Source organism: Phoenix dactylifera, chromosome 11, assembly GCF_051530095.1.
Source record: "Phoenix dactylifera cultivar Ajwa chromosome 11, Ajwa_hap1_PhDact_Kaust_v1.1, whole genome shotgun sequence".
NCBI classification, from domain to species: Eukaryota; Viridiplantae; Streptophyta; class Magnoliopsida; order Arecales; family Arecaceae; genus Phoenix; species Phoenix dactylifera.
In genome coordinates, this window is record NC_143200.1 from 21,087,344 (window position 1) to 21,114,286 (window position 26,943).

General features: G+C 36.9%; 1 protein-coding gene across 24 annotated transcripts; it reads right to left on the reverse strand.

Annotated features, from left to right (window-relative positions):
• Positions 1 to 2,909: 2,909 nt before the first annotated feature.
• LOC103711385 (Transducin/WD40 repeat-like superfamily protein) lies at positions 2,910 to 26,424 on the reverse strand. Of its 24 annotated transcripts, none has more exons than XR_015971311.2 (19): positions 26,238 to 26,424; positions 26,026 to 26,122; positions 25,272 to 25,325; positions 25,101 to 25,153; positions 22,092 to 22,125; positions 21,008 to 21,098; positions 18,861 to 18,952; positions 15,672 to 15,746; positions 15,203 to 15,297; positions 12,221 to 12,350; positions 11,327 to 11,416; positions 9,798 to 9,863; positions 7,181 to 7,272; positions 6,753 to 6,815; positions 6,577 to 6,640; positions 4,197 to 4,285; positions 3,795 to 3,918; positions 3,238 to 3,362; positions 2,910 to 3,100 (listed from the first exon to the last, which is right to left on the reverse strand). XR_015971311.2 is itself a non-coding variant. In XM_088707204.2 (18 exons), the coding sequence occupies exons 1-18, from the start codon at positions 26,291 to 26,293 to the stop codon at positions 3,312 to 3,314; spliced, it is 1,416 nt and encodes a 471-aa protein (XP_088563330.2). In that variant the 5' UTR covers positions 26,294 to 26,424; the 3' UTR covers positions 2,910 to 3,311. The 24 variants fall into 24 exon arrangements, 11 of the variants coding, with proteins under 11 accessions (XP_088563330.2, XP_038973420.3, XP_038977162.2 ...); XR_015971310.2 differs by having other exon boundaries at positions 26,026 to 26,128; XR_015971308.2 differs by having other exon boundaries at positions 18,861 to 18,973; positions 26,026 to 26,128.
• Between the last annotated feature and the right edge of the window lie 519 nt (positions 26,425 to 26,943).

Here is a 26,943-nt window from a genome sequence, read left to right on the forward strand (position 1 = left end):
TCGTGCAAAAAAAAAAAAGAATCATTTTTTTTTCGCAAAACCATCATTAGTACAGACCTCAAAGCACTCAGGACTCCATCATTTTTCCACCAACATAGATCTCAAAGTGAAGGGTGGCACTGCTTTCAAAGCAACTACTGGGCGATCTCTTTTGCTTGCTCCCGCTCACCGGTAACCCTTGTTTGTCGGTTATGAAGGTGGCGATGGAGGGGTGGCGCATGTTGTTGTTTGACAATGACACAATGGTAGTGTTCATGAACTCGCAGGATGCCTTCGTCTCCTACACCAAGGATAGTTCCCTCCTCATCGATTGCTACGACGTCGACCTCCTCCTCAATCGAATCTCTTCTTGCTATGCTCACAGGAGGCACCTCCATCACGAAGACCCTAGCAGCAATGTCTCCCTCTCTGACCTAGACCACAAGTGGTACCTCGATCTCACTCCTTGTCATCAGCTCTACCATCCTTCTTTGCTCTTGGATCCTCCTCCGCCATGACCTCTTCATCCTCGCCCGCCTCAACTTCAAGCACGACCTCACCTGGCCAGCACTCGCCCTCAACCTCCCCTACAGCCTTTGACAGAATTTCTTTCCCCACCACTTATGAATCATCCATTGCAAAAATCTCAAAGCACGCCATCCTCTATAATTCATTCGCTTGCATAGATCTCAAAGCAACCAATGGGCAATCCAACCCACCTTCACATATCTCAAAGCAACTAGTAGATGATCCAACTGTTGGGAATAAAACTGTCCCAGAAAATTTTAAATCTATAATACTCTACTTCAATAAATAATAGGCAGAAATAGGCTTAGAGAAAATAAATAGAGAAAGTGGAAAAATGGAACCCGATATGCTGAGGCGTGGTATGTTGGTCACTTTTCTTGAAGTAGATTTCGCCGCCTTACAGTGCACTAGGCTTAGATGGCGTTCTACTCCTGAGATACAACAGCCTCTCGCACTGTTCCTTCTGCCTCAATGATTTGCACGGATCAAAGAAGCCTTCGAACCCAGAATCAGTATGCAGCAAGCCCGTTGATTGAAAGAAAAACAGCAAAACCGGGAGAATAGAAGTTCTCTGATTTCAATTTTATATATATCCTGTCTAATCCGAAGAGGTCTATTTATAGACTTCTTCGGGACAGACGCGACCCAAAACCGATCCAACGGTCAAAACCGGTAAGAAAGTTTGAAAAAACACTGGGAGTATGGCCAGCGGATGCGAGGTTGGTTGCGAAGAGGTGCTAACGAGGAAGCGACGTGGCTCCTCGTGCTATGGGTGCGAGGCACGGCCCACGCACCTCTTGGCTCATCGTACCCGTTGTCCGACCTCGGCTCCTCTGGGCTCATTACACCTGTGGTCCGACCTCGGCCTCGGCTCTTCGCGCTTCAGTTGAGGTGGGTCAGACGAGCACAGGCACACAGAACCTCGGACGAGCAGGGGCAGGGCCCAGCGAGCACTAGCACATGCGCAAAGAACCTTCGCTCGGACAAGCACAAGCACAGCTCGGCTGCAGAGAACCTCGGCTCGGACAAGCACATGCCCAGCTCGGCTGCAGAGAACCTCGGCTCGGACAAGCACAGGCCCAACGGGCACAAGAGAACCGAGCTCGGCTCGGACAAGGAGGGAACATCCCAACGAGCACAAGAAAACCAAGCTTTACGTAATAGAAATAAAAAGGAGGGAATGGGAATCGAACCTGTTATCTCATCCCCACCCAAACAACACACCAACCACCAAGACAAACTCCCTTATTAACATATATATATATAATATATATATTTTAAGTATGAAAACTTTTAATCATTATTTAATAAAAATCTAACACCAACATGGCTGCATAGATCACAAAGTAACTAATAAGTATATGACTTTCCTTTCTACAAAGTTAATGGGAAGGGCATTTTGAAATTTTGTAATAAAAAAATAGACGGTTAGGCAACATTACAACAACTAAAACTGATTATAGCCTAGATTTGGGCACAAAAAATGTCAAATTTTACATAGATCAATTTTAATTGCAACGAGTTTCAAAACTTGAAGAAGTACCTCTATAATTTTTTCTCTTATAAACTGTTTATAAGTTACTGACGCAAACACTTCTACGTGACGCAAATGCTTGACGTGCCTGATGTTAAAGAAAGTCAACAACTTAAATTCTATCGAAACATACGCGCACACAGAGAACCATTAAAGGGACTAATTTATGAAAGTTTCTTATCAGCTTAACTTCTAAAGGTGCAGCAAACATAGAAAACTCCATCATGAGTAGCGAGTGCTAAACGAGACAAGCCTGTCAACGCTGGAAAAACTACAGACAGTTGGGCAACATTACAACAGCTTTACTAAAGCTGATTATAGCCTAGACTTGGGCCCAAAAAATGTCAAATTTTACATAGATCAATTTTAATTGCAACGAATTTCAAAACTTGAAGAAGTATCTCTATAGTTTTTTCTCTTATAAACTGTTTATAAGTTACCAACGCAAACACTTCTACGTGACACAAATGCTTGACGTGCCCGATGTTAAAGAAAGTCAACAACTAAAGTTCTATCGAAACATACGCGCACACAGAGAACCATTAAAGGGACTAATTTATGAAAGTTTCTTACCAGCTTAACTTCTAAAGGTGCAGCAAACATAGAAAACTCCACCATGAGTAGCGAGTGCTAAACGAGACAAGTCTGTCAACGCTGGAAATGCCAATAAAATGTTCGTCCTATGTGTTGACTTTTTTAATCTCGCTGCAATGACGAGTCTTTTTCTCCATGGAAAAAGTGAAGCCTTTCCCCCGTTCCTACTCTTTTCCAACGATTCCGTCAGCAAAAGCCCTGTTTGGTTGGAAGCCACCGACCATACGACATTCCAACCTCAAAAGCGGGACTTTAGGCATGCATCGTCACATTATTGCTAGAAAAAAACCATCTTAATTTATTGCTATTCCCACAGCGAAATGCAATTACATGTTTGGATCCTAAAAAAAAATTGATAAAAAACATCACCGTCCATCACCGTCCATTTGTTCCTTGCTGCCAACCAGACTCGACGATGTAGCAGCTCATCCAGTCAAGACAGACAGGTTGCATATTTATTGGTACCTGCAAGAGTTTGCGTGCTCATCATCCTTCCATGTAGCAATTTTCTTGGTGCCTACAAGGGGATACGTCTTCATAATCCCCCCATGTTCGTTTACATGGGTAGTCTTTTAAACGTGAATGTGCGTGCTCTCGCTTACCCAACATGACGCTGACGCAGTGTCTCAGTTCAACTACAATGAACAATGTTGACCAGCCTTCACATAGTACAGTCCTAGTCTTCCAGAGTGTGGGACTTTTGAGAGATCACCAGTAAAGAACATTGCTGAAATCAAGCATTAGATCCATATAAAAAGCTGATTTGACAAGAAACAATCATCAAAGAAATAGCACCCTACCATTCCCACCATCCCCACCCCCAAAAGGAGAGAGACACAAGAAACAAAAAAAAAGAAGAAAGTGATGTTCACGCCAAATCCAGACTAATATGGGCTTTATGGGAAAATACTATCATTAATCTTTTATTCACTTAGAAATCTTTTGTACCAGCTCATGATAACAGTAAAGATTATGAAGGAGCACGTAAATGAGAAATCCTTGAGTACATAAATAAGCATAGTTTTGAATAACACATGTTCAGCGATTTGGTGAATCAAAAAATTTCAGCAGCTAGAAAATTATGTGAATGTCATGAATTTCATTTATTTCAATGTCTTTCCACAAAAGGAAAAAAAATAATCATGTTGTCGAACCTAACCTTAGTTCCTGCTATGATGGTACCATTGCAGGGATGAGCAGCACAAGACAAAACATTTTGTGATAGAGGAACAAATTTGTTTTGGACGGTTCCTCTACTTTCTCCAGAAATGCATTGTACGTCCCTGACAAGTAGAAGGAATAAGTATCTGGAGTCTAGACACACACAAATGATGATGATGGTGATGAAAAAAGAAAAAAAACAACAATAGCAAATTCACTTTTCATATTAAAACACACACATGCACCTAAGCTAAATCTCTTGCTAGTATAAATAAATCATTTGCAGTGGCAAATCGATAACTACTTGCAGATGTTGAGCAATTGATAGGGACGTCCTCCAGCTCAATCTGCCTCTTCGAACAAAATTTCACAGAAGGGAGTAAGATTTAATTGTACTCACTCAAAATCTACATGGCATGCGGAGCTTGTGTCTGGATAGAAATCAAGCAGATAAATCCCATGACCAGAGGAAGATCCTACCGCATAGATCTGGACATAGAAGATATATTGAGCTTTTGAGGTAGCATATTCCTACAAAATACTGTGTGCATGCATGGTGACAGCTGAGCAGACATGAGACTGTAACACATCAGATATCAGTTTACCCTATGGATTTTCCATGTTGAGTTCTCCAAAATAGTATGATCTGCACAAATCATTAGCTGCGTTTCCCATAATAGTTGTCCTCTTCAAGATATAAATGCTCTCTTCAGTCACAAAGCGCTGATTGTTGTTACTTGTCACCTTTACTAGAAGTTGGAAAATTGTTGTATTAACTATTTAATTTTTTTGAAGTTGTTTAGTACTGTTGTTAAGCATGCTGCCCAAGCACAAAAAACAAACAGCATCAACTATAGAGCAAAACTCAGTTTTTGCATGAAAGAATTTAGCAGATTTTATGAGTAGTTGTCAAGCCAACATCAACCCTATAAATATCAGCACCAGATTCCTTTGCATTAGCAATTTAGTATTTAATACTCCAACTCTGGTTTGTTGGAACTTCAGATTATATGCTCCAAATAAAATTTTGGATCATTGGAACTACAGTGCATATAATCTAAAAGATCTCTCCATGCTAATGATGAATAATTACAAGCATATCCCAGATGCTGCATCTTAAAGTTGACACCAGCTACCCAGCCCATCCGATAATAGCATGGACCGATTAGTGATCCCACGACAAGCATCACAATTGGTTTACAAAGCATGATTCTAAGCCATATACATATACCCACAAAACACCAGAGCAGCGGCCTGTAGATTATCAATTTCTTGAGTGACAGCAAATTTAGAGATTTTCTTAGGGCTTGTTTTAAACTGAATATAGAGCTCTGATTGCCTTTTGTTATATGTAGATGGTTCCTGGTATATGACGACAATATATTGCACATAGCGTGAAAAAAGTTTTGCAAGACTTCCTTTTTCAGATTAAGAAAGGATTTTAATGTTAGTGTACTCTATACACTTTCTGGCTCTGTTATGTAGTTGAATTAAACAGATCACAAATTTTAGTTTATTCTGGCTGGAAGTGCATATTCATGCAGAAGTTCTGCAAGGCGACATGAATCAGCACAAGGCTTGATAGATTTTTTGAGAAATAGGAGCAAGAGCTAGGTGCTCTTTATTACACTGCCAAACCAAAAAGAGTTGTCTCGATTCTACAAGATTCCTAGGACACCTTTCTGAAGTTACTTTTACATTTTAACAATGCTCTGCAGTTCAGGATGTCTCCTGAAACATAACATGCCAATATCTAAGCATTCACTAGCCTTAAGAATGTCAAAACAGGTTGATTCAAACACCAAGGGAAGAAATATCTTGAAGATTGTAGAGATAATCTTGTTAGCTTCAGTCACTAAGACATCAAACCAAGATACGTCATCTCGGTACTGGGCCCATCTCCGTACCAAATGTTGGTACGCCCTCGTACCATGTACTAGTACTGAACCGGTACGGTACATCCCATACCACCCGGTTCAATATGGTATGGCATACCATACACCAAACTAGTATGCCGTGTTTTTTTAATAAAAGAAAAGAAAGCTTAAAAAGATGAAATACTACTAGATTTAGGGTATGTTTGCTTAGAAAGGAAGAAAACCAATTTTCCATTGAAAATCTAGCTTTCCTTTGTATAGTTCATTAAAAAGTTTACAAATTTGGAAAGCTTATAACTGATTTTCTGAAACATTTTCACTTCTCCATCTGTGGATTTCCTTGCAACCAAACATACCCTAAATAGAAGTCCAAGACTAACTTAATAATGACTTAAAGAAGCAAGCTTGATTGATATACTTATTTCGTTCTAATATAACATACAACAAGTTAAACACAGTTACAACACAAAGTAATCCACCTTTCGAGAATCATTCTAAGAATCACTAGCCACTTTTATTATGCCAATAATTTTTTCACTGGGGAATTGGCACTTTGACATTCATATTAACTAAGCTTCTAACATACCTTCTCAATGGGTGCTTCTATTGCATGATTCATCTCTAGTTTGAAAAGAAGAGGGAGCTGGGGAAAGCTTGCTCATTCATGAGCTAGTGTATTATACTACTTAAGCAGTTTCAAAGCATGAAGTGGTGGTGGGTGAAAGAGAGAGAGAGAGAGAGAGAGAGAGAGAGAGAGAGAGAGATTCTACAAGTGACTACAACATTACATCATGGAAGACTATTATAAAACACTAGATTTATACTAGCAAGACTAAGTTGAAATCTGTTTCAGCACAATTTGGAATGGTAGTTGAACCTATACATTATATTGGCAGATCTTACCGAACATGCTGGCAGCCAAGACGGTCTTCTCAAATTTGGACTGGTGGACATGCCCACGCCATCCCTAATTCCACAACAAAAGAAAACAAAAACATAGTAATTGATAACTTGTATTATATTCATATGACCTCCAAAATATCACTTGATATGAAAGAACAGATTCAAACTTCACTTACAACCAAGCAGGAGGACAATGCACATGTGTCACACTAAGGCTCCCAATATTCAAGACCCCGGACCTGCAAAAACCATGCAATGCTAAATAAAAAAGTTCAATCAAACATAATAGTGCAGGAACACCTTGTGTCATGTATTGGCAAAAGCAGAAGCTTGTAGACCTAACTAGGATCACCAAAGCAGTTTGCTGTTTGAGAACTATCAACATGACTCCACTGGTGGAGAGAACAAAAATATCAGTTGGCTTGACGAAATGAGATTGTCTTTTTTTCTTTGGAGAAAGAGGGAGAGGGGGGGGGGAAGGTGTGGGTGTTGAAACATTGTAGTGTATGTAATAAGTAACCCACAAAAATAAGTATCATCATAAAGACTAGAATAATTCCAAAGGAAAAAGTAAATTGAAGATGAAGAACCACCAAGAACCTACCAACCATCATCTAGATGGAATGCTAACTGATAGGAGCAAGATGGATTGAAGCTGATCGAGTGAATTTCCTTTGGCGTGATGTTTGATTGTGCCTGAAAAGTGATGAGGGTATAAAATGTACATTTTGTACAAACTATAACACATCTAAATAGAGAATGCAAAAAAAAAATCATTAATTATGGAAAAGGGAAAAAAGTGCATATATGCTTTGTTTTCCATCAAAATATATGCTGATAAAGAGTAAAATGTGCATGTCTAAAGCCCACACCATGCCATTTTACCGCATAGATGAGAACAAATTATAATTGGACCTGCTCAGAGCAACATTACACCATTAAAATCAGGATCCATCCATAACATGGTTCCAAACATAATTTCAAGTAGCCACAAAGTCCAACTCGGTGTGCCAGGTGGATCTAGTAACCTGCTTCAAGAATATCAAGGCATGTACCCAAGGAGTAAATGCTAGAATAGGTTGACAAGATGTAATATCATGACCTTGGGATGATAGGCTAGTAAACACAATTTTAATAGTTTAGTGAGGCCATTATCCAAGGAATGTTCATATAGCGACCCTGATGTATGTCATGTATTCTCAACTATTTTACAGTTTGTTAGCTCAAGAATAAATTTGCTATTTGTATTGAAATGTAACTTTTAAATAATGTTTGGGCCAGCAGTTGATATGCCAATTTTAGAGCTCTCTGCAACTGGTTTACTCCGATGCTTTGCAGGCAAAATGGTTACATAGCGAGGTGATGTCGTGATTCACTTTGACAAACTTCTAGTGGGTGCCAAGCACTCTGGGAGAACGCACCATAAAATGCTTGTGTCATATATTCTGCTAACAGGATGCACAGTACCACAAAATGTTTGCATCATATATTCTGCTAACGTGATGCAGGGTGCTACTTGGTGAATACATGGTACCCAGCACCTGCCCGGGCCAATTTTTGAGGTAAAGCTATATAATGACGAATTCACCAGTCCAAGATTCCCTCTTCCCATAATCGCCCAGATTGCATGCAAGCTAATTAACGATAGCTTTCATGTTTTTTTGCAGCAGGATTCACAGAAAATCTTTACCAAATGGCCCATATGCCGAAACAAGATTTTGCATTGCCAAGGCTTGTTAATTTGGTGCAAATTCTAAAACATGATGTTTCGCAGCTGCCACTAAAACACTTCAATTAAGATTTTTAAGTGAGTCAACCTCAATGATTAGCATCATCTTCCCCAGCTACCTTTGATGTTATTCCAAGTTTCTCCATATCCTTCCTCACAACCTCCATCCATGTTACCATCGATCTTCTCAACCCTCTTTTCTTACAACCTTCAATACAAACCAACATGCCTCTCCTTTTTGGAACCTCATTAGATCTTTGTTGTACATATCCATACAATCTCAATCGATTTTCCATCACAGTCTTTAATTTATGCAACTCCTAAAGCTCCTTTAATATAGTCATTTTTTATTTTATCCTTTCTAGTTTTATCACATATCCATCTTAACATTCTCAGTCATAATCAACTTGTTTTCATGTACTTTCTTTATTGCTAGCACCCTAAACCATACAATTGGCAGGCCTTATTGTCCTAAAAATTTTCACTCAAGTCTCCAAAGTATGCACCTATCACAAAATATTCTAAATGCACCTCGCCACTTCATCCCAGCAGCTCTAATATTATTACATATATCTTCAAGACTTCAACTATCTCCTCATTATTTTTGTATAATAGAGCCCAAATAATGAAATCGAACACTTTGTTCGATCTCTTGGTCACCAGTCTTCACATTTTCATTTCCATTCACCAAAATTACATTCCATGTATTCTTAATTAATAAAATAGAGGATACTTCTCCAAAATATGCATCAATGCTTTTTATCAGCACCAACAAAAGTACAATTACACCAACTAACAAATCCAAGCTTTAGTAGCATATTCTACTACTTGTTAATACCTCTCCGATCATTTGCCACTTTTTCACTAGAGTTACATTCCAATGTTTATCATGGGTTGTTCAAACCTTTTTAAAATATATTTTACACTTTAGTATCCTTCTATTTCCTAGACCAAATGAAAATTTTACCAACTACAAAACAAATTAACTAAGGACTCTTTTAAGAGCAAATAGCAATTTTAAAAAAAAACAGAGCTACAACCTTAACTAACAAACTGCTATTATAATGTCTGTTTAAGTGTGCACAAGTTGAATTTTGATTCTTACCTTCCATTTAAGAAAAGAAAAACCCAAATTCATGCAATAAAAAATTTACACCCTACAATTTCATAAATTCACATGGTAAAATTACATAAAATATATATTTGTGTGACTTATAATTTCGTTATTGAAATCTGGAATTAGTTGGTTGGTTTTATACGTATTGCAGCAAGCAGGTGGTGCAAATGTAGACATGCACACGCATGTTTTTAAATTCTAATGACAACATGAAAACATATATTATATGCTGAGTTACCAAAATTGACAATTTTTAAAGGTCTGGATGTGTGTTGGATAGATGAAACAAAGTAACAAACACTCAGCATAGAATCAAATTACTCAACAAGCTATGAGAGAGACATACAATTACAAGTTGATATTTCTTTCACATACCTTTAAAGATGTGATTTTCCCCAACAGTGACGGTAACTTCACAGATGTCAAAAGGGGATAATACACCTAGTGGAAAATTTTGATGAAAAATTTAGAATGTTTTAAAAATTACAAAACATATAATGCTGAAGACAATCTTTACTTATCAAAATAAAGTGAATAAGAAAAGGAAAAAGCTCAAAAGAGTCGTAGTAGAGAGCCGACTAATATAATCAACACTTGCCCATGTGTAATAACATTTTACCCTACATGACATTGTTCTATTTCTAAGATGGACTTTTTATGGGTGGTACAGCATTATTCATGGGAATATTTACACTTTTAGTAGTGAAGTCCACTACTCAAGGTTTTAAATTCTAGTGGTTGAATAGAATGTTAGCTATTTTAAGGTTTTGGGTTACAAAGCATCTTACCCTTTCAAAAGTATACCACTATTGCAGAAAAGAGTTATATAATTAATGTTCACCTAAAAAAATTATCAAGTAATATAAAATCATTATTGCTTTAGTATGCAAGCACCAAACAACATATCGTTGCAATTTGAAAGTTGCATGCAAAATCACTATGTTTCATGAATGAGGTAGCCCTCCATAGGAATGCTTGGGTAACTCACAGAGCCAACTAAAACAATTGGAACAAGCATTGATCACTATAGTTTAATAATTTATAGTATTCAGTACATGGAATGCCCATGGAGAAAAAACAGTGTTTGACAACGATCTCCATGCATGTGAAACCAATCCCAAATTCAGAAGTATGGACATTTACCATAGTTTTAATCTTGAAAAGATACTTTTTGCCTACTGGGGCTCTAAATATTAAACAAAACCCAACTCTACCACTTCTGTTCCTTTTCACCTCTGATTCCTAAAAATCCGCCAAGGCTTCACTACTTTCGAGTTGGCCACAGATGGCCGCCCGACTCCAAACCTTTGATTTAAATAATGCAGATGACAATCCATATCATCCTTTTTTGATTTTGCAACACGCCAATATAGTATTGGAATGATCGAATGTGGACTATGTGGGAAATTCAATTTTTGTGACATTACATTCTTACATTTCCAGTAAAATCAGCATTTCCCATATGCAGCTAACATTTGCATTAAATGCCGACAATACTAACTTATGGCTTGGACACCTACAAGCAAGGATTCAAGTCCCGACAGGATATCCCGTGGAACACTGAGACGTGGTACCATCCCATGTGTCGACACAAGACTACCCAGCCATCATCCCAGCACCCCAATCAGCACGTCTTGGGACATCTCCCATCCCAAGTGTCGAGACGGGGCGAGACGGCGGTGCATCACGTTCTATGGAAAAACCGAGATAGCCCCGTCCCACGGAATTTAAAACCTTGCCTACAAGTACATGCAAAGGCTCAAGACCCTTTATACAAGCAGGCTGTCAACTATCATGTGTTAAAGAATGAATACAAGGGTAATATAATGAAGACCATATTGAAACATTGAAGACCATATTGAAATACTAAAGACATCGATGTTATAGTTATATGAGCTGTGTACCTCATTATGACTTTGAAAAGCAAATGATGCTCTTCCTCCACGAAGATCCCAAGCATAAATGGTCCCATGTTTGCTTGCCCCAAATACAATCTACAGTTCTCAATGACAACATATAAGGATCTTCACAAACATTAAAAATACTTGTGTATGAAGGAATTCTACAAATCCTAGGCTTGACACACATAATACAAAAGCACATGGGTATTAATTCAAGTGTCTACAAGATCAAACCACTTCAGGTCTTCAAGACATTCCAAATATTTTTCTAGTATAATATAATACTCAAGTAGATATCAAGAGCATTGTACTCCTACAAATTTAAATGATGAGGAATTTAAGTGTCTATCCATTATGTCTATCACAATGTTAAGACTATGAAGATGTTCCACCATATACAAGAAGATATGATCATTCTCATTTAAGCAAACATTTTCGAGATTGATCATAGGCATATAATCATAAGTATGGTAACAGGATTCAACTATAAAGTTTCTCTATTAGTCCATAAATAGTCATGCCCATAAAAAGCCATTGGCTTGTGTAAGATCAAAATATGAACCTTCTGTTAATATGCTAAGTGATGAATAATACTAGGTGATGTATCTTAGAGAGCCTAATTGATAAGACCTTTTCAATGACAATTTTGAATTTTAGAAATATCTTAGCATATTCAGAATGAGTGTTTAAAAAAGTCGAGAACAATTTTGGATAATATCAAGCAAATTGAAGAAATTTCTAGCTAATAATTATAATCATACAAAGGAAGTTGTCAAACAAAATATGAAAAGAAAGGATATAAGTAACCCAACAAACTCCTCATCAAACCATTTTAAGGAAAATGCATATAGTAAATCTATGACAGAGAAAACAAAGGCTGCAATCAGCACTACTAACCCGGTCTTCCAAGTCCAAAACAATACTATTAATTTGGCTTTGTGAATTAGTTGTAAGCTCAAGACATGGAAGATTACTTAGCCGCCTATCCCATATGTAGATGGCACCATCTAAGCCAGATGCAAGCAACCTATGAAACAGATAAAAGAAAATCAAAGACAATCATATAGAAATTTATTCGCATAACATTAACCAGATTATAATGATTGCTCCCCTCTTTGTAAATCTTAATATGCTGTAAGCTGTTGGAAGCTATTGTTTTGTTTCTTTCCCTGGTCCTTTTTCTCTCCTATCCCTCTGCTTTTCTTTCGTTTTGCTAGGCACTCGTCTGGCTTTTTGTCCCTTTCATTCTCTTAAAGAAAGCTAGTTGGGTAAGAGGTCAAAATATTTGTCCCAAGGGTAAGAGGTCAAAATATTTCATGTCACGTTTCCTATAAGGTTTGATTTAACACCATTTAAAATAGATAAAATTCATCCCCATAAGATGGTGAGCCTCGGTGCAAGGAAAGGTTGCTCCATTATGACCTAAAGGTCATATGTTTGAAGCATTGGAACAACCTCTTTGCACATAGGTGTAAGGTTGTATACATCCGGCCCTCCCCAAAGCCTACAATGATGGGAGCCTCGTGCTCTGGGCCACCATTTTTTATCTAGTTTGCCCAAAGCAAAAATCCACTTATAGTTAAGGAATAGGAGAAGGAGGAGGAGAAGAAACGAGTAAGGAATAGGAGAAGGAGGAGGAGAAGAAGGAGAAGGAGAAGAAGAAGCAGAAGAAGAAGAAGAAGAAGAAGAAGGAAAAGAAGAAGGAGAAGAAGAAGAAGAAGAAGAAGAAGAAGAAGAAGAAGCAGTAGAAGGAGAAGAAGAGAAGGAGAAGAAGAAGCAGCAGTAAGTTTTGGCTAGAGAGTTGCTAGAGAGTTGCATTGATAAAATTTTGAGTCATTTTCATGTGTTGGAGGTTCTAGCTAGAGAGTTGCTAGAGAGTTGCATTGAAAAGATTTCTACTCGTTTTCAAGTGTTGGAGGCCAAACCCAAGCTATCACCAGATTTGTGTCTTAAGACTAAGAAGTAAGGTGTAAAAGGAGTGCATTATCAAAGTTCATTATGTTAATATTGTTGGTACTATTATTCAACAATAATAGACATCCTAGTGTATTTAGTACTTTTTTGACACTATCTTGGTCTACAAGGATCAAAATAAACTTGGCACCTACAACTTTATCTTTATTAGGGAAAGTTGCCCTGCTGATCGAAGAAACCTATGTGCATTTAAGCATATTTTCTTAAGAATGGTATGATCAATTGACATGGGATCCTAATGCTTAAACTTTGTCCAACATACATTGCAGAATAAGAAGAGGCAAGAAAGTAGGAGGAGGAGGAGAAGAAGAAGAAGAAGAAGAAGAAGAAAAAGCAAAAGAAGAAAACGGAGAAACAAGAAGAAGAAGATGGAGGACATGCAGAAGCAGGAGGAGGAGGAGGAGGAGAAAAAGAAACAAGTTGTGGTTCTCTCTAGAGAGTTGCATTGAAACGATTTCGACCCATTTTCACGTGTTGGAGGCCAAACTTAAGCTATCACTAGATTTGCGTCTGAAGACCAAGGAGTAAGGAGTAAAAGGAGGGCATTATCAAAGTTAATTATGTTAATATTGTTGGTACCATTGTTCAACAATAATAGACATCCTAGTGTATTTAGTACTTTTTTGACACTATCTTGGTCTACAAGGATCAAAATAATCTTGGCACCTACAACTTTATCTTTATTAGGGAAAGCTACTCTGCTGGTCAAAACCTATACGCATTTAATTATATTTTCTTAAGAATGGTATAATCAATTGACATGGGCTCCTAATGCTTAAGCTTTATCTAGTATACACTGCAGAACTACTTTTTTGAATGGACATGATAATTTTGTTTTGGCTTTGGAAAATCTAGTCTATTTGCTGGAACAGTAGGCAAAAGTCTCAAAATTGGTCTTGCATAACTACCATTATTGACCAAAAAAATATTAAATTGTCCATTGTTACAAAATGTGGTAAGCTACTTGTCAGTCTGGACTCTTCTGCATTGGTTTATTAAACCTATTAATCTTCATCCATTTTCATATATTTTTATGTGATACAATACAAAATTATGGAGTTGTTAAAGGGTCTCTTCAGAAATTTACCATGCCAGCAAAAGACCCAATACCAGTATGTTGCTGAAAAAGCAAATGCTGCAGATCTAAACCCACCAATGAAAGTAATAATGATATTAGGAAAGGAAACATTGGTGAATAGTGGGGAAATGAAAATAAAATATAACCGTGTTATCAAAATTTGTATCAAATAAGGAACTTTACAGATCTTTAAAGCAGAGAAGAATATAAGCCATATTGAATTACCTGTTAATGCATGACAATCTATAATGTGCTCATATATATTCACTGAAATAAAAACGACAGTTGATACATGACCATGGAAGCCATGACTGAATCAATATTAGCAAGGAAACTTGATTTTTCAGAGCAATAGGTTCCTTAGGAAATAATAAAGAGCATAGAGACTCTTGAACTTAAGGACAATGGTCATGATTATGTGTGGACATAGATATATAGAGAAGGGAAAAAAAATCAGTTTCAAACTAACCAAACTAAGAACATGCATAGAATATGTTCAAATATTGAGTTGAACATGCATAGAATGAACAAAAATATATCCCTTTTAAAATATGTTCAAATATTGAAGAATGAAGTTCAATCCCATTAGAGATATGTTCAAATATGAAAATATATCCTTCTAAAAAATTAAAAAAATAAGAACTCTCATGATTCGGAGATGCACATAGGAGTAAATTAATTAGCAAAAAAATGCAAAAAAGGAATGTGAGAACCAGCTGCTAGTCTCATAGTTCAGAGATGATCTTTGAATGAACTTCAAAATTAAGTAGAATCAGTTATAGTAAACCTCTATACAGAAGTTTAATATGATAGAAGATGTTACCAACCTTGACTTGTCAGCAGAGGCAAAAGCTATATCAGATAAACCATTGTACAGTTCACAGCTGTGTCGAGAAAACTTAGATTTCCCTTTCTCAAACACCTATATTGGTTGCCAATACAAAGAAAACATCACATTATAGCCATGCATCAAATGCATGATAACAAAACGGATAATTATGAACCCTTTGAGATACAATTATAGGGAGTAAAAAAAAGGTAGAAATACTGTGATGAGAAAAATGAATAAAATTTGAAGGTTTATAATGCTAAATTTCTTCCATTAATTTGGTAGCCTAAGGAGTTCGGCATCATTAACAGACAAGGGAAAATGGACAGGGTTGAATATCCAGAATAAGAAGACTGAAATTTAGAATGAGACGAGATAGAACAAATTAGAAGGTAAAGCATGAACTGAACACGTCGGCCAAAGATTTTTTTTTTTAGCAATAACCAAAGGTAATTAATATCACTTACTTCAACAGGTTCAGATGAAATATAACCGATATCAAAAAGCATAATTTTATCATCTTGTCTAGATGCACAAGCAACCTGCAGAAATGTGATAAGCAAATTAGTCTCCTGATCTTACAAAGCATGTAGTACACCATGCCAGTCCATGATTGCTTACATAAACTTGCAAATATGTTAGGGTTCAACCTTGTTGCAATTGTTAATTGAGAATAGATAAACCAAAACCAAAGACAATTAACTGACGGGCAGAAACACCAATATTGATGCGTACATAGAAGTACATGTGCAACCTTTCGATGGATAGACATGCCAACTGACATCCACACATACACTACATATACGGCTGAAGGTGTGCAAGTATGTTCCCATGAAGATGTCTTTATTCATTGCAAGTTCACAAAACACAGACAAGTATCCTTAAAAACAAATGGACAGAAGAACACAGGACTAACAAATGGATAGCTGCGAATATATGTACATTGACCACTAATGAACAAATTTGTCCATGGTATATATTACATATGAACATAAACATACCAATCCTATATTATGAGAATATCAATGCAAATGTAAATTCACCTTAATCAATTCACGAAAAAATTATCATGCTAGGTATGTCCATTTTTACTATAGAATATTGTTCTGCGCTTTTGACATAATATCTAATATGAATTTAACTAAAAATAAGAAATAGAATCTATAAGATGACCATTCACTCCTTGTAGAACAAGTTTGAAAACTATGCTAATACTCCACCCCCCAAACTGAACACCCAGCATTGGGCAAAGAAGCTAAGAGAGGAAACCGCAAAATGTTAGCTCAGTATGTGCCTACTCAAAATCCTACACATAACAGGACCTTGTTCCATAACTCTTTAAACCATGGTACGCTATACCGGCCCGAACCGAGCGGTATGGAGTTTACTATACCGTACCGATATCCACTACGGGTGGCATATCGATACTCAATACGCCAAAAAAACTCCACACCTTACCGTACCGATACTGTGCTAGTGTGGCACCAGTACCGAGACGGCGAATCTTGCTTTAAACCTTATTTATGATTTCTACTTGCAGCAAAATATCATTCCTCAGATTTTAAATCAAAGGAAAAAACTTAAGTTTCCAGAACAAATGCTGCATAGAGAAGCATTGATAGAATATAAAAAGCAAACTCTATGGAGGCAACCATCAGTTGCTCAATGGACTATCTCATGGACAGCTGGATGAAAAGGGAAGCCATGCAGTGCAAACGTAGAAAGTATAAGAATATGTACGCATTCTGGCAAAGAAATAGGGATTTCATCGGTCCCTTTCTCATTCAAGTACTAAATAACATCTAATCAAATGGACGAACCACAGCCATCCATTTCTCTCATAAATGATATCTGATTAAACAAAGAAATCAAAGCTGTCATTTCTCCTCTTACATGACCTCAACAGGGAAATCGAAGAAGGGGGGAGCGTGGAACTTGCACACCTCTAGATAATTGGAAAGGAGAAGAGGGGGCATAATTGGAAATTATTTGGGAATCTCAATCTAGCCACTTCTCTATCAACACCTGAAGTACTAGATGCATTTTTGGTTATGTTATATTTGCTCTCTTTTAGGAGAGAAAAATAGCATAGGTTTAATAACCAAAACTGGAGTCTTATTATCAAGTGTCATAAACAAGAGAAGAAGAGGGTGTTTTGGTGGGGGGGGGGGGGGGACTTCGATCATGGAAGCTCAAAGCCATCCATGCTTTTCCTTGAGCATCACACATGCATGAGACTATCATAGTAAACATTCATAAAAAATGTTTAGATAAGGAGATCACAACCATCCTTCCTTATTATCATGAGCACCATATGCACCCAAGGCCATCACAACATCCAAGATTCTACTCAAAAGTATCAAGCTATATAAAAAATCTCAGCCACTAATTGTTCCCAGGAAGCAACTATGAAAAAGGAGGGAAAGAATGAAATATTTATGTAAATGCCTCGGTTTTATAATAGTCATGTTCTAAAATATGATAAGCTATTATTGTTTTACTATAGACCATGATTAGAGAAAAGCTATAAAAGTAATATGTTATTAGCTCTGTTGTCAGAACATAATGGTTTCCTTCTCAAATGCTTGAATGACTGTCATTATTAAATAATGTTCATAATGGTGATTACCATTGTGATATAACAATTAAAAACTTATTGTTTGTTGTATATGCATTTAGCATCATAAAAAGTCCTAAAATTGTAGTAATGGTTATTATTTGGACCATATACGTATAACAAACTTACATGTAATTAAAAATATTTAGAACTTTATTAACAATCAACTAAACAAAAGATTGTTGGAGTTCATTAAAGATCTAAATTTATATGATGGTATATTTCTTCTAAATCATGTAAATCATAATTGATCTAAACTACTATACCATAATACTAAGCATTTAGTTAATCTAAACAAACAAAATCACAGAAGCTCATCTCTTAGTGCCATAATGATCAAAATCAGATATATGTGTTAGAGGAACTACAATAGCTAATCTTTAACAATACAGTTTTCACAAGCCAAGAAATATTTATTATTCTAAAAAGTATGCAATTCAGATTGAATTTTAACTTCCATATGGAATTTAAATTCTAATAAACAAGAAAATCAAGGAACAAATCCAATTGATCCACCATTGATTCTTTTGCCATTATAAAAAATCTTAAGGAATGCACAAATATGTGGAGGTTTAGAGAGGGAAAGGGGCCCACCTAAGTTTTAATAGATGTGTGGTAGGGGTGCCTAACTCAAGGGGACAGGGAGCTGCGCCAAGGTGAATACTAGGATTTTGGGGAACCTTAAGGATTGTGCCCCCATAAATGGGGAGCCCCATTGCTCTGTCCCTGATAGTTGCTCTCTCGTACATTGCATGTGCCCTACACTAGTAATCATGAAATAGGTCTTTCTATCAAGATTTGTGCGACTTGCAAATATGCATATAATACATCTAAACGATTTTCCACTAGCATTCAACTGACGAATATATAAGGTCAAAAAAAAATGAAAGGTCAATTTAACCATTTGATGTCACAAAAGTTTTTTTCTCTTTTTTTTTTTTTTGGATACCAATAGCAGGCACCAAACAGATTCTTAAGTTAGATAACTGAAAGATGCAATAACATGCATCAGGGATAAGATGAACCATCTCACTCAGACCTCGTCTTGATTTGCTGGGTTCCATCGAACAACATTTAATGGCAGACATGTAGAAATATGTAGCAAAGGCTTCACTTCATCCGCTAATAAACCTGTCAAGAACCAATAGAAACCTAGCCCATAATGTTCAACCTCAAATATGTCTAATGGTTACTGAATTAACATAAAATATGCATATTTCCAGCAAACTGTTGTACCATAAGTACAGGTAAAATTTTCACATAAAATCATATATGAGAAAACATACAGCTAATATTAATTGTTGAAAAACAATTATTACACAAAGTGAAGCTAGACTGATATCAGTCCTGGTGAGAGTTTTGACTTTCACAAACCACATCATAAGTACCATTATTGAGCTGTACTACTACATATATATATCTAAGGCATGGAATATGTAGCCTATCTTTTAGCAAATTCTTTGAAAATATGATTATAAGCAGCTATCTTGTTAAGGATCAAGTGTGAGATTTAGTCCAATATGAAATAATTAGTGGGAGGGAGAATGATTTATATAGATGATCGGGCCCAAAATGTAACAGCTTTAGCCTTTAAATTGAGTTGGATTCCAACATGTATATCAGGTTCTGTTGGTTTTAGGACTCTGCCAAATGTACAATATTTACTCTTTCTGAATGTATCCCAGTATAAAATTCAAAATCATAATAGGCCTAAATATCTGAATTTGCAAGAAGATGAAAAACTCAATGAACATATACCTCATTACCCCATATCAGGAGGCCTGATTCGAAGAAAAGTTGCATCCATTCAAATTTCTTGGGCTTCACTCTATAAGGATTTCTAGTTCTATGTTGTCTGACATATGATGATTCTGACTGGCACAAAATTCTTTCTTCAGTTTAGGTTTGTATGGCACAAAGGCAGTGTCACTGTGACCAAATTCATTTTATTCCAGCCATTTTAAAGTTTCAGACATGGAGTCACTTAGTTTTCTCAGGATGTTTCAATGCTATCCTGTGTTTTCACATTTCTGCAGCATAGCTTAATCCTTGACTAATTAAGCTAAATACCTTCTGTATATATTTTCTATCACAGAAGATGACACTTAAAAGTTTTGTTATGATGCAATCTACAGGTTTGACTAAATCAGATGAACATTTCTGTGCCTTCTATAATATCTTCTTACCATGTTACCTGATCCTTAAACATAAATCATGAGTCAATGAAGAGATATAATCGATAAAAAAAAAGGTCCAAAAGTTCAAAAAGGGCTTGGAGATTGGAAGCAAGAAGGGCATAGGCTGAAATGTATTTGAGCCTGAAATGAGATTGTAAAAGGATTAATTTCTGAAAGGCTTCAACAGATAGTGGAGAACTGAATAATATCCAGAACAAGATTTCTAGAATTCAATGATTTGAATTTAGAGACCTTTTTATTTTGATGATTATTAGATATACAGCATCAAGATAATGGAAGCATAATGTTAATACCACACAAGCATGTATCTGTATTTAGGTTTGAAGTTGTATTAATTGCATATTTCCTACATGACATAAGTTATTTCACACTACTATGACAATAGAATTCAAAAAAAAACAAGGAATTGGAGATTATAATACTAGCTAATTCAAAGTGCAATCTCTGCTAATATTTGTAATTGCTGGTTTTAAGCCTCATACATCATTGACCCTTTCCCTAACAGCTTAAGATTTTGGAATCAAATAGTCAATTAATATGGTATGGAAGCTATGATTACACGAAATTTTTGGTTCAAGTCCCCTCCAAGTCAATTAATTAATCCAGTTGTCCTTTCAACCTGTCTCGTGCCTCTACTCATTTCTATCTCCAAATGTGTAGTCCAGCCTGCACATGAGAAGGGGACCTAATGTACATTGTTGACCCACTCCCTAACAGCTTAAGCATTGGGGATCAAGCGGTTAATCAACAAGTATATAGTTACTTCTTGCAGTCTTAGATAATCAAAGTACTTTAGGCAAAAAAAAAATAAAGAAGAAACCAACTTGTCAATCTGAGATTTAGTCCTGAATATTACATGATTAAGAAATATTTGAAGATAACTTTCATAAAAATATAAGCATATCGAACATCATCTCGTCATAAAACTAAATAATTAAAAAGATTGCATCAAACAGCTGATTATGTCCATCATAATATGGAAACTTACTTGATGCTGGACCATATGCTAGACAATAGAGAGTTTCAAAGTCATGCACTGTTAAACATCCTGATCTTGTTACTGATGCAAGATAGATTCCCTACAGAGTTCAAACACAATTAATCAAAAACCTCAATCTTTCTGAATACAAGGTAAAATAAGTGTGAGATCATAAGAGATTTATAAAACATTATATGCACAAAAAAATGATCAAGGTAACAAAAGTTAATGCTCTTGACAATTCTGCAACCGTGCTGGAAAATTGAATGCACGGAACATTGAACTACATTTAGTTTTCCTGATGCATTCTGTACTTCTGTCTAAGCTTGTCACTATTAACTCAACAGCTACGGAATAGTTACATTTTGCATGAGCTATCAAGCCAATAATAATCCACACCCACTATAACTATTCTCAGGTTAGTCAGAGAGAAAGCATGAATTTTAATACTCATCCAGATGATTCAATATTTAGTAAGAAAAAGAATTGCAGGCTTAAGCATTAGAATAGAATAATGGTGGTAGTGATTTATGCCTTCACTGATAAACCGCAACATGGACATGATTATCCATAGTTAATATTAGCAACTTGAATGGGCTATAACTCTAAATAATCTTTCTCGAGAGTTGAAGAGGGCTCAAAAACTCTGACGCATGCTAACGAACCAATTTAGCAACTACTGCCAGTTAGCACCAACTCAATCTTGCAGTCTAGCTCTTCTATTAAATAGCATGAATTGGCATCCGGAACTTGAAATGTCAGTTATGGAATCCTGGATTTGTTATTAGATACAGTATATATTCAGCGCCAGACTTAGATGGACAATTATAACATTCATGAATCGATAATTCAATACCCAGAAATTTTACAAAACAGGCAAAAATAAGAATTTGAGACTTTGGCTTGGAGATTGTTTCACAGCCAACACCAAAAACCAGCCCCAATTTACCCATAAATAGTAACATGCTTGATCATGTTGAGCTATATAAGACTTGGAAGCAGAACTGGCAACAGCAAAACATATACATTAGAAAAGAAAAGGCCTTCCATTTTAATATATCCAACATAAAGTTCAAAAATACCAAAGGTCAACCTTCATGTCAAATTCCAGTCCTAAAACTCCTTCCCTGCAAAAAAGTTAATAGCAAAAGGTTAATAGTATCCTGTAGAACACAGGAAAAAGTCCTTGGCAAGTGAAAATACAGCTGAAGTGCCATCAGCATGCAAATAAAATCATTGGACAAGATATAAATAACATGGTACAGAAGACAATTGGAGACAGGAGATACAATGCTATGGCAGACTAATTTTTGGTTTTATTATTTTTTTTAAAAAAAGGAAAATATATCAGCTATAACTTGGCTGGATAACATAAATGTCAGCATCAGTGAGTGCAGCTTTAAAAGATCACTGAAGATGATTTGGAATACTACATAGTGTATACATATTGTTCCGGTTGACACTCAATATTAAAGAAAAAGATAATATTTTGAAATGAATGTATACTAATAATAATTTGAAATGAATGTAAAGTGTAGTTCAAATTATTTATTGCATAACTTGCTCTTGCATGGTGTTAAGACTTATAACATAAAGTAGAAGATCATGATAATTTTTAAATCTTTAAATATTAAGATTGAACTGAGATAATTTGGAATACAACTTCAAAAAGGAGAAACATATGTACAGAGATAAGTTAATATGCTCCGGAGCAAGGTCTGCCGTACCGACTATATCGACGTACCGGTGGGTACCAGTACCGTACCGAATCGAACCAGTACCGTACCGGTTTGGCTGGTTTGGGGCATCAGTTTTTTTTTTTGGGGGGGGGGAGTTCTCTCACTTTTGGACTTTTTTTGATGTTTCTATATTTAGGTTAAAGGTTTAAACTAGATAATGCAACTTATTACTTCCAAATAATTCAAATTATGAGATGAAGAACATAAAATTTCTTTAAATTAAGATACAATCAATTACATATATTTAAAGCACTCTCGAATATCTAAAATCGGATCGAGTGGCGATGCTTCTTGTCGATATCCAGATCATCAGCATAATAAAGAGGCAAACAATCCATCCCTCTAACCAAGCGGTGTTATAGTCTTGTATGCTCAATCTCCGAGGAATGTGCGTCGAGTCATAAGAACTTTTGGATCTCTCGCTGAAACTCTGGCTCTGAAAGGTATCCTGTTGATAAAATCGTTGTGGAGGACATTAATTTATTTTTTAATTTTAAATTATTTTTTTAATTTTTTAATTATTTTAAATTTACCAAAAAATTCTGCCTCTAAAATGACTTCTAAATTATGTACAACGTACTACTATTTTATAAAAAAATTATTTTTTATTAAAAAATTAATTTTTAATTATTTTTTATTAAAATATAAACTATATATATTCTGAAAAAAATAATGTCACCATGCACATCGTCCATAAATCTATGACATATAAAAAATTCAAAATGAAATGAAAACACTGGGCATCATTTTCTATTTTTTGGCAATTTTTGACATTTTTTTAAGCACATTAAAAGATATATTAAAAAAATATAGGAAAAAGATTTTAATTAGCCTTTGCTGGATTTTTTTGGAAGGAAAACGACGCTCTCTCACCTCCTCAATATTTTTCACGCGGCCTCTGCAGAATCCCTACTCGATCCACCTTTCCTTCCTCTGTTGGATGTCTTCCTTTCCCTTCCCTTCCTTCGTCTTTTTTTGGCTAATCCATACCCTTCCCTTCCTCAATATTTTTTGGGCTAATCCTTACCCTTTTCTTTCCTTCCTCAATATTTTTTGGCTAATTCCTTCCCTTTCCTTCCCTTGCCTCACCTCTGAAATGTGTTCCTCGTTCGGCTTTTATAGCCGAGCGGGAAGAGGCCAACCTCAATTTGAATGGACAACCACGCGTTGTCGGAAAAATGCATGGCGATGTGGTTGAAAGGAAGACAGGCCACGCGCTGTCGGTCGCGGAGAAAAAAGGTCGTGCGTTGTGGTCAAAGGCCACAGCGCGCAGCAAAGTCGGTTCCACCGACGTACCGGTGCGAACCGAGTACGAGTATGGAACCGATCGGTTCCAACCCAGATAGGATCGAAACCGATTTTATATGCTGTACTGGAACGGGCTGAACGGACCGATTCCAGTCGGTTCAGCATAACTTGCTCCAGAGTGTAGTGTGAAAGCTTGTTAGTTCAAGTTTTGTTGTTTTATGGACCTCCTCTTCTGAACACATGCAACAGGTATCCATGCACTTCTTGCTCTTTTTTCTTCTATTGCAAAGTTGGTTGAAGCTGTAGTATCCTTATCTAAGTGAGAAGTAGTTTTGTCCTGGCATTAGCAATAAGGACAAAGAAAAAGATGGAGACTTGTTATTCGAGATTTTGTATACTAATATGGTTAGTGCAGAAAAAATCCATCTTTCTTATTGCATTGGAAAGCTAAATGGCACTACTTTGTATCGTAAAAGATTCCATGAACTTTCATCTTCTTTCTGGAATTAAACAAATATAAGTGTAAGACCTTGCTTTGTGGCTTAGATACATTGTTCAACCAAAAAGTTTTTTGACATTTTGCTACTTAATGTCGTGGTTTCCTTTTAAGTTTCCTGGTATGTTCCCAGTGCAACCCTCAGAATTCAAGATAACATAGACAAATAATCTTCAAAATAGCCTCAAGAGATTTATCTTACCCTAATCCTAGGATGTCTGATTTTATTCAGAAGGAACAAAACAATTGCAACAATGAAGCGCCAAATTCCTATAAGGCCTAATTTGCGGAGCAAAATACTATATCAGAGGACAGCACAATTTATCATGATTATATCCATTAACATTCATGAAATATGCCCATTACCATTCATAAAATAACTAAAGATGTCGATCAACACACCCAAGCTAAAATACAAGAAACATACGAAAACAAATATGTGCTCATAGGTTATCCACAAACATCTACAAGAAGCAGATCTTCAATAAATCCTAAAAACTGCAAAGATGGACAAGACAAAAAAATTCGAGTTCAATTTCTAATGTCATTTTCCCTTAAAAAAAAATTTAAAAAAGGACATGAAACTTTATTAATTAAAAAAAGAGAGAGAGACACTGACCTCGCATAAGATATTGACGTTTCTTGGTTGAAAGCATTAGCCATTCGAGCCATCTGAAAGGCAAAATTTTGTGACTAACTTATAAATAAAATAATTGCAGAGAAATCCTCAACTAGAAGCAAAAAAATTCAAAGAGTACTGCTAGAAAATAAGACAAGGTAGGACCCTTACATGAGTCGGACAGCTATCAGACCCATTACTGTAATTATGATCAAAAGCCCTAATCTATGTCAACATAAAGAAAACCAGTCAAATTCAAGAAACAATGAACCAACTGAATGCAAGCAAAAATTATCCTAAAAGCAAATTACAAACAGGAAAAGAACAATATCAAGATTGGGTCAAGCACCAGAGTTCAGGATCTCCATAAAGTGAGAGCAGACAGAGTCAAGAACACAGAACCAATTCAATGCAAGAAAACATCAAACTAAAACGAATTAAAAACAGAAAGGAAGCAATTCAATGCAACAAAATCAAAATCCAGTCAAATCCTAGATTTCAGAATCTCGCATAAACTGAAACCAACCAGCTCTAGAAATAAAGAACCAATTCATGGCAAACAAACGTTGTATTAGAAAGAACTACAAACAGGAAGGAAACAATATCAAGATCCTGTCAAACGTCAAACCCTAGATTTCAGAATCTCGGATTAAAAGAGACCAGTCAAATTCAAGAAAGAAAGAATCAACATTTAAGCAAATACTGTACTGCAACAACTTACAAACTGAAAAAGAATTAGCTCGAGATCCAGCGGTCAGATTCAAGAAAAAAAGAACCAATTCGATGCAACCAAACATTACACCAAAACGAATTGCAAATGGGAAAAGAACAATATCAAGATCCAGTAGAAACCCTAGATTCCAAACCTAAAGAAAATGAACGGATCAATATGGAACTCGAAGCTGAGCTGGAAATTGAAACCCACCTCGGCGTACGAATCAAGAAGAAGCTGAGAAGCTTCGTGGCGGTACCTGGAAGAGATCCTTCCATCCAGTTCTGGAGCACTTCGCTTCCATCCAGGCCTTCCACCGCAAGAAAACCAAATCGATTCGAACGAGTACGTTTCCATCAAGATTTCAGAGAGATTTCTTCACGAGAAAGCAAGGAATTGGGAAAAGAAAGAGGTGAGGGAAGTGCCTGGGAAGAGGTCTAGAGTTTTCCCGAGGGGGGACCGGGACGACGTAATTGTCCATGGACCGGGCTCTCGTCTCTCTGGACACCGGCGGAAAAGAGCCCTCCGAAAGCTTTTACTCGCCGGAGAAGGTGGTTCTCGCCCCAAACTCGGCGCCTGTTGGGGTGGGAGCGAGTCAACTCCGCTCCGAATCCAAGTTGAACGCCGAGTCGAGTGGAGCCTTGGGCCGGGCCCAAAGGAGCGCCGGGCTCGAGCTAGTGGGCCGCGTATTGTGGACGTTGACATGGCTAAGACGGGCTCCGGAGCGGGCCTTCTCAAGCGGGCCAGAAGCCCACCCTTGGACCGAGATAAGGCGATCCGGGAGGAGCCCAACCCGACTCGGGGTAGGGCCATGCTTCCTCCCCGGAGCCCGCGTCTTCTTCCTCTTGCCTCAAGTGCGATGGTCACCACCGCGCTCCGCTGGCGCTAGCAGCCACTCCCTTGCCGAAAATGCAAGGCGCCACTGTGGCGGGTGGCGAAGTGGACCCTACGATCGAGCCGGCTAGGAGGACCGGTGACTTGGAGCACAAGGGACGGCGGCGGTTGGGTACTGATGCAATGGCTGCTGGGGCGGCGACTGGTTCTGGATGTTGACGGCAACTGGTGAAGCAGTGGGGATGGAGCCGACAGGACCTGAATTGCCTGACAGGTGGAGTGGGCCATCGGACATGA